Source organism: Ilyonectria robusta (genome assembly GCF_021365365.1).
Source record: "Ilyonectria robusta strain PMI_751 chromosome Unknown BGZ61scaffold_43, whole genome shotgun sequence".
Lineage (NCBI taxonomy): Eukaryota > Fungi > Ascomycota > Sordariomycetes > Hypocreales > Nectriaceae > Ilyonectria > Ilyonectria robusta.
In genome coordinates, this window is record NW_025764477.1 from 250582 (window position 1) to 265258 (window position 14677).

The 14677-nt window shown below is 51.6% G+C and overlaps 3 protein-coding genes across 3 annotated transcripts; 1 reads left to right on the forward strand and 2 right to left on the reverse strand.

Moving 5' to 3' along the window:
* The first annotated feature begins 7766 nt into the window (after nucleotides 1–7766).
* Nucleotides 7767–8611, forward strand: BGZ61DRAFT_465736 (uncharacterized protein). The gene has a single exon (XM_046247613.1). The coding sequence runs from the start codon at nucleotides 7864–7866 to the stop codon at nucleotides 8398–8400; it is 537 nt and encodes a 178-aa protein (XP_046095459.1). The 5' UTR covers nucleotides 7767–7863; the 3' UTR covers nucleotides 8401–8611.
* A 385-nt stretch (nucleotides 8612–8996) lies between these two features.
* BGZ61DRAFT_486113 (uncharacterized protein) lies at nucleotides 8997–10152 on the reverse strand (the record flags this gene model as incomplete). The annotated part of the gene is made up of 3 exons (XM_046249814.1): nucleotides 8997–9149; nucleotides 9230–9531; nucleotides 9612–10152. 3 exons carry the CDS (start codon nucleotides 10150–10152, stop codon nucleotides 8997–8999), a joined length of 996 nt encoding a protein of 331 aa, XP_046095460.1.
* Nucleotides 10153–11638: 1486 nt separating this feature from the next.
* On the reverse strand, nucleotides 11639–11827 carry BGZ61DRAFT_321488 (uncharacterized protein; the record flags this gene model as incomplete). The annotated part of the gene is made up of 1 exon (XM_046238941.1): nucleotides 11639–11827. A coding segment is annotated over one exon (189 nt), but the record flags the coding sequence as incomplete, so codon positions are not given.
* Nucleotides 11828–14677: the final 2850 nt, after the last annotated feature.

Here is a 14677-nt window from a genome sequence, read left to right on the forward strand (position 1 = left end):
TTGTCAAGGAACGGAAGCCGAAGCTAGGGCATCTCTATGCCTACGGATGCAAAGCCTACGCTATGACAACAGCAGCGCAAAAGAAATCTCAACGCCTGCACAAGCTAGATCCAAAGGCATTCATTGGATATCTCGTTGGATACGAATCTACAAACATCTATCGGATCTGGAACCCTATGCTGAACAAGGTTATCTAAACTAGGGATGTCATCTTCAATGAGGAAGAGATATTCCCAGGAAGCCTAGAGGAGCTAAAGGATGACTTTCTCCGTGTCAAGAAGGCGGAAATTGCTTCCCTTCTTGATGAGATCGAAGAAAAATAAGTCCAGCTGGAACGAACTTGGGATGATGGTGATGATCCTAGGGCTTCCCTCTATGAGGACGACGATGCTTACGCCGCTGACGATCTCGGCTACGGTCGTGACGTTATGGAGGAAGAACAGGATATCGGAGTAAAGGACGGTGCCGATGACGGCCCTGAGACTCTGTATCTGACTCCACAAGAGTCACCGTTGGCAGCGTTATTAGCAAAGACGATCACAGAGGTAGAAACCTCAGGAAGGCCGTCCCCGGGGAGTGAAGATCTCACTCACGTGACAGAGGGAGAGTCCTTTTGGCAGGCTGCCTTTGCAGCCGGCGGCCTAGGGGCTCCGTTAGGAACACATCAAGGGAAAGTCATCAGCCGGGCTAACCTGCATCGTATGCTACGGCAGGGACCGAGACGACCTGATCAGACCGATCGTCTTCACCAGAGGGACCTCCCCTTGCCCCCTCGTCATCACGGCGAGCTAGGAAGGCACCCACTTGGGGAGCTTTTCAGGAAGGCAGAAGAAACACATCTCCAGAGTCACAAGGAGATGGGGTCTTGGATTGAGGGTCCTAAGGAACAGGCAGCTACGGCACAGATCCTCGACTGTATGTGGGTTTATACTTACAAATTGGATAGGCACGGCTTCTTCTTGAAGTGCAAAGCTAGGCTTGTCGTCCGCGGCGATCAGCAGGATGTGATATCCGAAGAAACCTACGCCTCGACCCTAGCTGCAAGGTCATTCAGAACCCTCATCGCCATCGCAGCTCGCTTCGATCTTGAGCTCGTCCAGTATGACGCCGTCAACGCCTTCGTCAATGCCCCGTTGGAAAGGAAGATCTTCATGAAGCCCCCACCGGGGTCAAGAAATCCGGGCAAAATCCTGCTCGTGAGCAAGGCCCTCTATGGCCTCAGGGAGTCACCTCTCTTGTGGCAGAAGGAGCTGAGCGGCACACTGGAAGGACTAGGCTTCAAAGTGGTCCCTCACGAGCCCTGTTGTATGATAAGGGACAGGATTATCATCTTCTATTATGTTGATGACATCGTCCTAGCGTTCCGGAAGCATTTTGCTGAGGACGTCACCAAGCTGATGCACAAGCTGCAGTCACATTACATGATGACCGGCGGGCACGAGCTGCAGTGGTTCCTAGGGATTGCGGTCCTTCGTGACCGGGAGAAAAGACTGATATGGTTATCCCAATCTGAGTATGCCCTCAAGATCGCTAATCTGGTGACTGTCCTAGACGCCGGAAGTGAAGCCCGTACCCCGATGACAACGGCCAAGCTACAGCCCAACGAGGGCAGGGCCATGATAGCTGAGATACGAAGCTACCAACGCAAAATCGGCTCGATCCTGTACATCGCCGTGATCACGAGACCAGACGTTGCCTTCGCAGTCTCACAGCTAGCCCGTTACAACCAGAACCCGAGCCTGAAGCATCACAAAGCTGCCGACCGAACCCTCCTTTACCTCAAAGCTAGTCACGGCCTCGCCCTTCAACTCGGCGGCGGGGATGATTTCGATGTGGCTAGCGATGCCTCCTTTGCCGAAAACCTCCCTGACCGGAAGAGCTCGCAAGCCTACGTTATGAAGCTATTCGGTGGGGTCATCGGCTGGAGGGCAAATAAGCAGGCCACAGTCACGACTTCAACCACCGAGGCAGAGTTACTTGCCCTGTCACAAGCTGCTAAGGAAGGCATGTTCCTCAACCGGCTGCTCAAGGAGCTAGGTCTTGACCTCAAGACCGCTGGGGGCATACGAATTCAGTGTGACAACCAGCAGACTATCAAGCTTGTGACCAAGCAGCTCAATCAGCTCAACACACGACTACGGCATGTTGATATTCACAATCACTGGCTGCGTCAGGAGGCAGGAAAAGGGACGATCTCTGTGCATTACACACCCACAGGGAAGATGCTAGCAGACGGGCTTACGAAGGCCCTCACGAGCACGGCATTTGACGCCTTTGTGCAGCAGCTAGGACTTGTGGATGTGACGGATAAGCTCAAAGAAAAGCGTGAGCTTGATGACATGACGGATACGGTATCCCGGCTCCAGTCAGGCCTTGAAGACCTTAAGTTGGTCTCTTTATAGGCCTAAGGGTATAAGGAAATCAGCAACCACGAGCATCACAGGAAGCTCAGGGCCCTTCCCTAACTAACCGCTGAGGCAGACCTTCTGCCTCAGCGGTCTGTTAGGCAGGGGCCCAGAGCTTCCTGTAACCCTTTTGCCAAAAGCCGCCAGTTCGAACCTTCAGTTTCTATTCTTTTTGCCGGTCCTTACAACCTTATGATATTAGAAAGTAGAGGCAGATAGGGGCTGCAGTCAAAGCTGCGATGGCTTCAACTGGGGGGGTGTGTCAGACGGAGGGACCCGGTCCGGCTAGCCTGACTAAGGAAGCGGGGGTCTCGGAGACCGTAGATGAGGGAAATCCCTCGCCGGTCGAGATGATCAACAACACAGTCAATCAATCAGTCATAACGACGTTATTAAGGTCGTAATTATCATCAATTCAATCAGGCTATTTTGGCCTCATCTGATCGTACATTTCCCTGTGCCAAAAGCCCCCAACTCAGACCGTCAGACCCCACTTACGGGATCACGAGATCTGACAGTGGGGTGTATAATGTGATCAGGACGTCAGGTGTGAGTAATGTGGGTCAAGGGTCTGGTAATATGTCAAAGGTGTTTGATATAATTGTGCCGATAACTAGTTGGTGGGCCATCGGTCTATGGGGATGCTAAATGAATATATGTATATAATCGCGTTGGATCATGGAGTCTGGGATCGTGGAGTCTGGGATCGCAGCGATCCTGGAAGTTGCGATCCTTCGCTGATTGGTCACAGCGTTAAGACTACCTACCTAGGTACCTATGATTAAATACAATAGGCCCACTTTTAGTAGCATACCCAAATCTTGCTGACAAATCTCCCTAGACTCTACGAGCCTGCTGTCACGGTCCATTTTGGGGGCGAGGGCAGGCGGTGACTGGCAGATTCATAACGTACCCACTTTTCGCACCGGGGCATAGTCTTGTCGCGAACTTACGTAATATGTTACAGCTCGGCTGGATATGCCACAAAACTCGACGAACCATGGAATGATCACCTAGATCACTTCGTGAACATCGTGATCCAGGATCAGGAGGATCATCCCAGTAGTTCTTACTAGACAGCTGATATACAGTCGCCTGAGGAGTGGACCTCTGTCAGGCACAGCTCCTCAGCTATCATACAACTTGGTTACCTAGCTCACTGCATCGGCCACATGTCACCAGACGTAACATTCACTCGACTGTCGGAGCTGCACACAGGGGGCATTGTGACAGGCAATCGGGAACCTTTAGGCTAGCCGGTCGCTAGCTGGGATTTAACAAGGCGTTAGATTGGGCATAACCCCAAATAAGCCGATGAGGCGCTACATAAGTGGCGAGCTGCATTTTTGGCCTAACGGTCAAAATCCAGCACAAGGGATAAATAGGGGTGGAATCGGCACACGGATAAGGGAATTATCGGCGGATCATTCCTGGATCTTTTTCTTTTTTTTAGTTAGAAATAGAAGTCTCGAAGACCTCATCGTTATAATTTTAAGAGACTTTTTGCCGTCATCTTTGAGCGACTTTTGCCAGCCATTTGAGACAGCCCTCATGATCCTTGTCCGACTTCGGTCTTCGACGTCGTCAATTGGCAGTCTGCCGCGGGCAACCCAGATGCCTTACCACTATCTTTCCCTGCGGCAAACTCAATAAAGCTTCTGATTAGATGCTTCAGCGGCGGAAAGGGACGAGACTAACACCCAGCTCGACAACCTCACTATAGGAGGAATGCACAAAAAAAGCGTCGCACGGGCGTTTTGCGAGGTCAGCCCGAAGCTGCACCAAACTATGCGTATGTGGTCAGAGAGATCCGCAATACAGTCCTATCCATAGAGAAGCATCTCATCAGATGGTGTATCGACCTTACTGCAGCCAAAGACAATGACAAGGCATCAATTGGTCCTGCAGTAGGGTCGCATTCTGGTGAGGCTGGAGACGGAGGTCGGACAGGAATTGGGAGTCGGGTAGAATAACCTCATAAAAATCCTCTAAAATAAAAAGGCAAAAGTCCTCATTAACCCCCTAAGAAAAAAGTCGTTGGGACCTCTCTCCCTCTGACCTTGAAGTCTGTCACTCTCTAAAGAAAAAGAAAAATCCGATGATAATCCCTTGAAGCTGCCTGCAGCTCCCCCTACTTATCCCTATTAGCGACCAACTAGCCCAAAGGTCACAACCCAACCGCCAAATGCTTCTCGATCAAGGGGACCAGGTCACAGATATGTCACGCCACAAACCCGTAGTCTGATGCGTGTTCGGGTCGGCCAAGCAAGACGCCTGTGCGACGCTTTTCTGTGCATCCCTCTAAAAGAAGCTGTTGAGTTGGGTGTTAGCTATCAACCATTTCCACCTATAGTGTCGCAGGCATATCGCTGAACCCATGATGCAGTCAAGGCTATCCGCAAACCCCGAAAGTCTCGCGACTCCAATATCCAACCCATCCAACGAAAGCGCAAAATCGCTCTCGCCACCGACACCGACACTGATGTACCCTCAGATTCGAAGAACCTCGCCGCCATTGCCTCGCGTCAGCCATGTGTCTCGGACGTCTCCAACATGACCGCCTCATCACTCGCCGAACCGCAGCAGCAGCAGCAGCAGCATCCCCATCAGCCCGATCAGCGCTACTCTCCCAAGATTCCCAAATGCGAACACTATCCGGGGTTGATGCGAAATATATTGAACTCCAACTCTCCTCAGCAGCAGCCCCAGCCTCCACCCTCCCCATCGTCCCCGTCGTGCAACCAGTCAGTTACGTGCGCCAAGCTCAAGTGCTAAGAGTTCATCGTCCTCCCCCGCCTCCTCTTCATCTTCGGCCGCTTCTTCGTCTCCAGTGCGTGTTCTGAGCCGGAGACCTGGCGGGTTTTATTCGGATGAGGCGAATCGGAATCAGAAGGGGTCTTTATATTGTAAAGCTGTCTGGATCCGACAGGTTACTGAGGGTTTAATTTAACCAGCGCAAAGCGGTAGCCTTGAGGGCGTCTTGAGCCCGAGCGGATACGTCAGTCAACTGAGGGTCGAGAGCAGCGAAACCGTCGGAGACGGCATGGCGGATGTCGGACAGGGCCATAAGCACAGCCGGAACGAGGCTACCCCCCAGACGAGGGCGAGGCGGGCCCGACAGGTTGTTCCCCAAACAAGCCAGGGACGAAGGTGCTGGAGGTCTAGGACGAGTGGCCGGCAGAGGAGCGCACGGGGGTCGAGGTAGTACCGACGCGAGCACGAGTCTGAGAACCAGCGCCAAACCCGATCGCCCGAAGCCCACTGGACCAAGCAGCAGAGAGCGGCCTTGGTAGAGACAGTTTCCTAGATGGGGATCAGCACGAACTCGAGGCGAGGAACAGTCGACCTACAGCAGAAGTGGGGTCGGCGTCGTGAGCTGCTTCAGCAGCTTGGCGCCGGGCAACGGCACGGGACTTCATCGGTCAGATATCGCCACGAGGCCAAGGCGATAGACCACTTACGCTTCATTGAGGATCGAAGCATCGTACTGAGGGGGTGGGACGACACGGGATCGCTTGCGGGGGGTGGCGCTTCCAGACGACCTCTGGGCGTGATCAGGCCGAGGCCAAGGCTATGCACAGGTGAAAGGGGGAGGGGGAACAAGACTCGAGGTCGAGGCGAGACTTGCCTTGGTGGTGGTGGTGGTGAGGAGGGAAGGAAAAGAAAGGGTCGGGGTAACCAAATCCTTAAATAGGATTTCCAGCATCCCCAAAAACTTAGATGACATTCCGGTCAAGAAGGAAGACCAGGAGAAGCAGATATATAAATGGCATGCGGAACTCGGTGTGCTAACAAATAAGGAGCTGATGTCCTAATGTCAGCCAGTTCCAGGTCCTAATTTACCAGTGATTCCTGGCATCGTGAGGTGCACACAGTGATCCGAGTGATCCACGCAGGAACTACCTAGGTAGGTAGTTATAGATAAGACCATGGGGTGATGAGAAAAGTGGATATGTCATGGTTCTGCCGGTTGACAGCTTTGTTCTTACAGGCCTGCGTTTGAAGGCCCGGCCCGGGTGTTCTTCCGGCTGCGGCTTTATGCTGTGGTGGCCGCCACCCCCACCTGGGTTGTGGCTTGTCCCGGCTGTGGTTGTGGCTTGCGGTCGTCGGCGGGGTCACGGAGTCGACGGGGTCACGGAGTCGGCGCCGACGGGGTCCCACAATCGGCGCGGCCGGGCACACCCGGGGCGGCTCGATCGCGGGCGCTTGTACCCACTGCAATTGCGTATCTGGTCAACAGTATCCTCTGCAGCAGACTGCCCCCCTTTCCGGCCCTCGTTGCGGCGGCTAAATGCGCGCGGACTGGTGGGGCCTGTATTCCTCTCCCCAACCTGGCCCCGGCTGTGAGGCGCCCGCCACCCAGCGTCCCATTTCACCTTAACATCATAAATGAATCAAGGCCGGGAAATAACTCTACCGATCCCGGCCGCCGCACTAACTTCTTGTTCAAGTTTCCCTCGCCTTGTTTTCTCTTCCTTCCTTTCTCTTCCTTCCTGCATCCTCCTGATGGATCGCCAGACATCAATCAAGCCGTCACCAATCTCTCCTCTTTGTGCGCACGTGCGCCACCGACACAGACCATACGCTCTGTCCATCTCCGACGTAGGTTTGTTCCTCTTTCTTTCCTGTCGTGCTCATCTTCTCAGCAGGTCCCCCAACCCTGCCACTCATATCCCTCGGGGCTAACCATGATCGTTGGAACAGACTCGACCATTCAAACCGTGCCAAAGCCTACTCCACGCCGACGAAAGTTTGTTCTTCTTTCTTCCCCGCTGTAGTCATTTTCTCGGCATGCCCTGTTGGGATGCCACTTGTGTCATTAGAGGCTAACTATGATCCCTCGAACAGATTCGGTCAGTCCACCGACACAGACATGGCCGACATAACCGTGGAGGAAGCTGTGCTTCGCTTGCCCGCAGAGCTAAGGCTACGTATTTTTATATTCCAGGCAGAAGAGCCAGCCATTATCTTCGACGACCGACCGCACGGCGTGATCGATGCCAGAGGCCCAGAGTTCATCAAGCTGTAGGAAGCGATGCATCCCTGGCCTGCAAATGTCCTCTGCAAGGTGCGGCTTGCAAATGTCCTCTGCAAGATGCGTCCGTGGGTCGTGGGCCGTAGGATCAGACAGCGATGCGGCCAGAATTTGGTCTTATCGGTCGTGAAAACCCGGTTTTGTCCCCACCGTGACACACTTGGTGTGTCTCGCCTGGAGCTACCCAAGCTCCTGGTAGAACATTCGCTTCCGGACGTCGAGGCCCTGCCCGCCGAGCAGACTATGTACCCAGTCAAACACATACTGACGTGGGAGTCAAGCTTCGGGCTCCGTGGCGACGACGAAACCGACGACGAAACCGACGACGAAACCGACGACGAAACCGACGATACACCAGCGTTCGATCGGGTTTACGGTCAGCTGTTTCGCCATGCGGATCTGGATTCACCCCTGAACCTGTCGATGTTCCCACTCATCGAGGATGTTACCTTTGCTTTCGAACGCCTCCATCCATCACTGTTCGTACCCGGATCGGGTTCTCATGCCCTAGCTGGCGGGGACTGCGAGCTTGCCTGCAGGATCGACACAGACGGCGCTGTCATGGGTGTCTGGTTTCGCCGGACTTCACGAGATCGCTTCCGAGATGTACACCGGGCGCTAATGGAGCCGAACGGCAGGTCGGTTCGAGTCCCCTCGGATATGATCGCGCGCCTCACCATCCTTCGCACCGACCAAGAACTCCAAGACACCCTGACTATACGGCCTGGCCTGTGTGAGTGGGTACGTCTTACTGACAGCTACTCCGGTGAGAATTTGGAGGAAGAAGGACGTCGGATGTCACGTATGCGCGCTACTTGGCATCGACTGCGAGAGGGAATCAACGAGGCGTGGATAAAGCCTATTCATCAGCTCAAGGTGGATGAATTTACCTTCCTGTACCACTCCCGGCACAATACCGGTCCGGCCAAGGAGGATGGGCTGTGGGTGAGTGAAAGATAAATTAGACTGTAGTGGAGAGCGCGGGGGAGGGAGAGTGGCTACTGGCTGTACTTACTGAGGCTGCTTTGGGAGGGAGCCTATGAGTGTCTAATAGAACACTGGGAGAGAATAATGAGGCTGTATGCATACGGAAATAGATCTCTGCTATCTTTTTTTTTTTCATAGTGTTTTCTTATATTCAGTCTGCTGAAGTTGGAGACTGCAAACTAAGGTATGTAATAAATACAAAAACTTTCCATAATATAGTAGCTTGTACCTTATAAGGCCCTGGATATAGCTACATTGACAGCTGTATCCTTATTGTATTCTACTGCTAGCGATCTTTATTAAGACTTGTGACTGTTATGCCTCTCGGGTTATCCAGTTATATACCTCCCCCATGATCGGATGATCGTCCTCAATCAGGCCAGAGTCACGCACATCATGACCACTTCTCCATTCCAGATTCCGGCCAAATAAATATCACACTCAGTAGAGAATCATATCATCAAACGCTTACATAGGCGAATTCTTCCTCACGATAAAGATCCTCCCCTCAATGAGCCTCCCCATTCACGAATTCTTCCTTCTGTTGAACAAGGTAAAACGGTCAACCATTACTTTCGGGCCTCACGCCGGCGGTATCTCTCATCCCGGCTGATCTTTGCAATAGATGGGGGAATGACGTCGCTATAAGCAGCGTCGACAATGTTGTCCCACTGGGAAATAGAGACCAGTCCCTCAGGAATGTAGGTTGCGCAGGTCTCTGACTTGGGCAAGAACAGCGTAGGTCGGTTGACGATACGAGGAAGGCCCATAGGGTCAGTGTCTATATTCATCTTCTTCGCACCGCTACCGATAGCGACACATCGCTCCTGGTAGACCCTCCCGGTGCGCCCTTCATCGAAACATTAATTTCAGCTGGTTGGCTCTGGATAGGGCTCTGGATCAGAGTCTTGGGCGGTGTCATAGGCGAAGGTTTGGGTGATGGCTTGGGGGAGGTCTCGATGCTTTTGACCCCTTCCACTAGGCTAGCCATCGTCTCATGCTTCGACACCAATATACCCTTGAAGGACCCATCGGCAGATTTAGCGGACTTGACGACGGAGGGTGTTTTCTTAGCCGTGAGTGCAGGCTCGGGCGACCCTTTCGCTGAAACCGTCATGCTCAAAGAGATAACACTTCCTCCATTACATGCAGGTAGCTTAGGAAGCCCGGTGCGGATCTCAAACCCCTCTTGGTGAATACCTCGGCAAGGCTGTCGGATAGGGTGAACTTGATCATGCTGGTATCAGATTGGAATATCGTAGTTCGTCGAAAATCAAGGCCAAAAGGAGAGGCAGGGTGTGAGATAAGTCGGTAGCAATCAGGGAGCTTCTTCAACCCAACACCTAACCACCTAACAGTAGGAAATCCGCCGTAGTTGGTGAAAAGGTCAGAAGATCTAAGCTCCTGGCTGGTAGGCATAGTTTGATGACGGGTATCCGGGGATTGGGCGACTTCCCGGACGTCACCACCATCGTCGGTGTATGACGAGTCCTTGATGCCGACCTCCTCCATGATTGCGCATCCGATGAAGCTTTTGACTCGATCCATGTCCAAATCCACAGGATCCTCAGGTTCCTTCTTCTTCTTGGACTTCTTCTTGGGCTCCTGCTTGGGCTCCGGTCCAAGCTTCCAGTCTCGAAATCGTAGGGCAAAGGCGGCTTCCTGTGGTTTATCTTCCCTGTTGTCGAAGACCAACTCCTTCAGAGTCATCGATCCAGTCGTCATAGAAACCAGTTGAGTTCTAAAATACTATACAGGCTTAGCTTTAAGAGGATATTTTAATATAGGCATATCTTAATCTTAAGATTTTTTTATTAAATCTCGCGCTCTAGTTGTAATCCTCTTTTTCTTTCTTTCTTCCTTCCCCAGAGCCTTATAGTTAACCCCCACCCCTCTTCCTGCCGCGCCAGCAGCATTTCCGACCCGGGTTTGTGTCGCTAATCTATATATAACACCTAGAATTTTGTCTACATCTTGTTTGTAGTGCAGTCTTCTGACTTTCTGCAGCAAGCACATCAGCAGCCACAACAACGACGGTACGATCCCGCTGCGGCCCCGTTGTGGTTGCCCTCACTGACTTCCCGCTAGACGACGACGAAGACGACGACGACGATTCTGGTGACTCCGATATGGCTTCGTGTCGGGTCCGCTGCGGTCCTGTTGACTGACTGCCGGTAGGCAAAGAGAAAAAGGGCCGAGGAGGGCACCCCCGGGGGGTCTGGGCCGGAGCGCTCTACCCCCTGTTCCGCATGTGTCACGCGGATGTGCAAGGACGGCTTGGCTGGTCTCTGTAGAGACCATCTCAGTAAGTTTCCTATTCTCAAATTGGGGCAATAACAATATATAGATGCGGCGGCAGGTGGCTGCACGGCTTGTGTGTATATATAGAAGATGTATATTACCCTGGTGTTTGCTGCAGTCGCCGATGCCCAAGCATTGGTGGTTGCCCTCCAGTATGAAGATGGGGAGGCCGATGTAGGTCCATGCTGTTCCCGCCCCGGGCCCGTTGCTAATGCTGTCTAGAAGGCGGGCCTCCACGAGCTCAAGAACAAGGCCATAAGGGCCAAGAGTCAGGTGCACCAGGCATGTGTTCGTGCTACTCCTGCAGCTATTACTGCAGGATTATTGTCCAATTAACTTGCCAAGCTAGCCAGCAGAATTATTTATATTACTAAGGTACTTAAGTATCTTAAGGCTATTGCAGGGCTAATTTTATTTCTTCTAGCTTAATTTTTAACTTAAAAGACTGCAGCTAAAGTTAAGAAAGGAAAAAATAAAAAAATTAAATAAAGTGAGTTTAATAGGTTAGAAGATAGTAGGAATAGTATTAATAAATAGAATAAGTAATTAATATAAATTTAATAAAATAAAATTCTAGATATAATTATATATTCTTAAAAATTAAATAAAGACTGTAGGTAAACTGGTTTTTTCCTCTTATAGGGGGTTTTCAGAGTATGTTAAATACTCTCCACAAGAGGGCCCCAAAGTACTACACCTAGTGGTATCGGAAGCTTGTCGGCTCCGTATTGGTTCTGTTGCGGCAGGCGTCGTGGAGTCGTATTGTATTAGAGAAGTGTGGAATAAGTTGGAGCTATAGAAACCAGCGGGTGTATGTATTGTACTTGGTTTGGAGAGTTGGATACCTAGCGAGCTCACGTTGGTTCCGTGGCGGGTTCAAGAAAAATCCACGTTGCTCTGCATACAGCGGGCAGTAGAAGAAAATATAATTTGGGGTTTCATCCGCGTTCCCGCATCGGCAGCGTGGCGTGGTTACATCGGGGACGTGGCTGTCGAAGAGAAGGTTTCGTGGGCCCAGTCGTCCCGTATGTAGCTGGATAATAAGCATCGAGCTTTCATACTTCTCTAGCCTGTTGTGGAGACAGGTAACCTTGTTTCTTTCGAACAATGGGCTTGCCTCTGCCGGCTCGATCCCATTTCGGGTCAGCCGCTCGCGCGACGCGCACCAGGCTCGGTCCTATATTTTCAACCATTATCGATATGCTCTTTCCTGAATCTGGGCTCGTTCCGGCTGCCTGTTGCGGCCGGGCAGTCAGTCCTTATGCTCTTGCATCGGGCGGCGCCAAGGAGCCCTTCGTCTTTTCCGTCGGATCCACCACGTGGCCGCTGCGGCTGCGGCCCGTGCAAGGGCTCCCGTTCCCTGGCGCTCAAGACGGCTGTGGAATTTGGCAACACATTCGTTGAGGAAGACATCAAGCGGTGGTACACCCAACTCGCTTTCCATAAGTCTTGCTGGGGTAGCTTTATAGGCCCCCCGCCTACTACGAGTGGGGCCCGGGTCTGTTCCGCCGCGAGTGCTCTTGCGGGTCCCGTCATCGTCGGATTGTTCTGCTTTATCCAGTCTTCATAAATGATCTTGAAGACTTTTCGGCAGTCATTTTGTCGCCGTATGTAATGATATACTCGACTTCATCCCCCTCTAACCCGTAGACGTCATTTATAGCCCGTTCAATGGGTTTCAGTCTGCTCATAGCGACCCTCTTGGTGTTTATTGAGTGGCGACCGGGTTTTCCCACCTAATGTTACATGCAATAGGTGACATCAACTTGACTGTCCCCAATTGACGGCTTATCAATATATCTCTAGGTACATGGGCATAGCCAAGGTTAGCTTTTACACTCCGGATAAAGGGCATCTCTAGAATGAAAGAGACAGACTCAGCAGAGGTCGGGGCTACATACATCTGCTATTCGATGAATATATTGCCCATAAAGACCTTGGTACTGCCAGTCTCAGCCATAGCAATAGAGTCTTTTGAGAATTGCATAATATTTGCCTTACTTGGCTAAATTTGAAGTCTACTACTCTTGACGATACTGTCGGAACCAATATTCCCTTCCGCACCTGTGTCAACAGTAGCTTCCCATATGTGAACGTCAAGATGCCCAAGTCCCACCTAAAACTTCAGGAGATCCTGACACAAAGCCAACAGTCTCAGGCATAGAATTTGACTGAGGCTTGGATTAGCTTCTATAAGCATCACATTTGTTGCTTCCTGATCGGTCCATCCTATTACTTTCGCGTAAAATACTTTCCTTGTGATGTTATTATCTATTACTGGATAGTATCCCGGAGTGAGGAGAGAGTCATTATGTAAGGTAGGTGGTGATAGCTACTAGCCAGTCGCAACTAAAAGGACTCTAAAATATTGAGTTAATTTGTTGTAATGGATGTCCCTTGAGCTCGACTCATCTGGTTTCGTAATGAGTTTTATTCCAACTGCATCAAGTCTTTTTCTCTTCACTTTCAGCCAAGGTCTACCCAGATAGTCTCAGTCAACCCGTCAGCCAGGTCGGTCAACTGGGGAACAGTGACTCCGATCTTCATGCTCGGGACTATTTGCCTCAAAGCATCACTATCTTCAAGAAAGAGGTCAAATGGGTGTTTTCGTCGGTATCGTCCATAGCGATATCCTACGCTAGCTTCCTGTCGTCAGGCTTCGTAAGTTGAAGGACGCTCGGGGTAACAGCAGGAATCGGGCGGTCTCTTTCGAGATCCTCTGCCACCTCCTCTACCATTTGCCTCTTGTTGATAGCCTTATCAAGGAAGATGTTGTTATTCAGGTCCCTCGCTAGCTTGTCAAGGTCTCCCTCATCGATCATAATGATGCTAGCTTTCGCGGTGTCATCGATTAGGTGATCTTCGTCCGCGCGGCTTATTCATGTGCAACTATCGTTCCAATACGCCAAAGCCTCTATACTCCTATGAATCAATATGCGTCTGTACACTCGTTGCGGAGGGATACGCTGGAAACGCTTTGATCGCGCGTCGGTGTTCTCTCGCCATACGTGGCGGATCATTCACTTGGCGAGCCGCTATAGATGGGAGATTTCATCGTCCGCGTCGGGGGCGTATGGCGTCACTGGCTCCTTGACCTCTTTCCATTCGATTCCAGCTCCATACAGTGAGGAGAACTGGTAGTCCTTAATCCAGCTGTAGATGACCATTGGAGTGTCAAGATTGCTGTTATGTCTGCTTTCTCTGACGACGGCAGGTTTGAATGTGGTCTGCTACAGCACCAGTTAAAGAAGTTGGGGTGATATATTATCAATACAATGTAAAAAATAGCTTGATTCTATTAGGGGGACGTGATCAAAATAGGTTTGCATAAGACCTGCAACTCCAGGTAAAAAACCATCCCTCATATGCCCTACCGCCCTACGGTATGTCGCTAACGCTCCATGTACCTCCGGTTGCTGGTCTGTAGTTCTCTGGGTCTCTTCGTGGATGACTGTTTGGGGTTCTCTGGACCCGGCCGCACCCGTCATTCCACTGCGGGGCGGGACTACCTACGCTGCGCTACGGTGGCCGCACCCTCCGCTCCATTCTGGGGCATACCTACGCTCCGCTACGGTGGCTCTCGCTCGTACCTCGCTTCGGTCTCGAGAAGTTGTTAAACCTGTCTATATATACTTCTATGGTGTGGAAAAGTCTCAGCCAGCGGAGATCCGACGCTATATTCACGCAGGCGGCTAATGTAGCTGAATCTGGTATGTGATAACTACTAAACCTCAATGGCGGCCCGTTTCAATCTCCCAGGCGGCGCCTATGGAACTCTGGTAGAAAGACGTCCTGTCCTGAGGCTATAAAACTTAGACGGTTTCTTCATTTAAACCTCATTGTGCCCTGGTCCAGCCACCCAGCTGCAACCGGCCATTTGTCTGTGAATTTGACCCCGATAGCGACGCCAGATATGAATATAGCGCCGACGGCGGGTTCGTCTGAGCGG

What these genes read in the sequence shown, in the direction of transcription:
- BGZ61DRAFT_465736 (XM_046247613.1), top strand. Translation starts at nt 7,864, where the DNA reads ATGTTCCCACTCATCGAGGATGTTACCTTTGCTTTCGAACGCCTCCAT.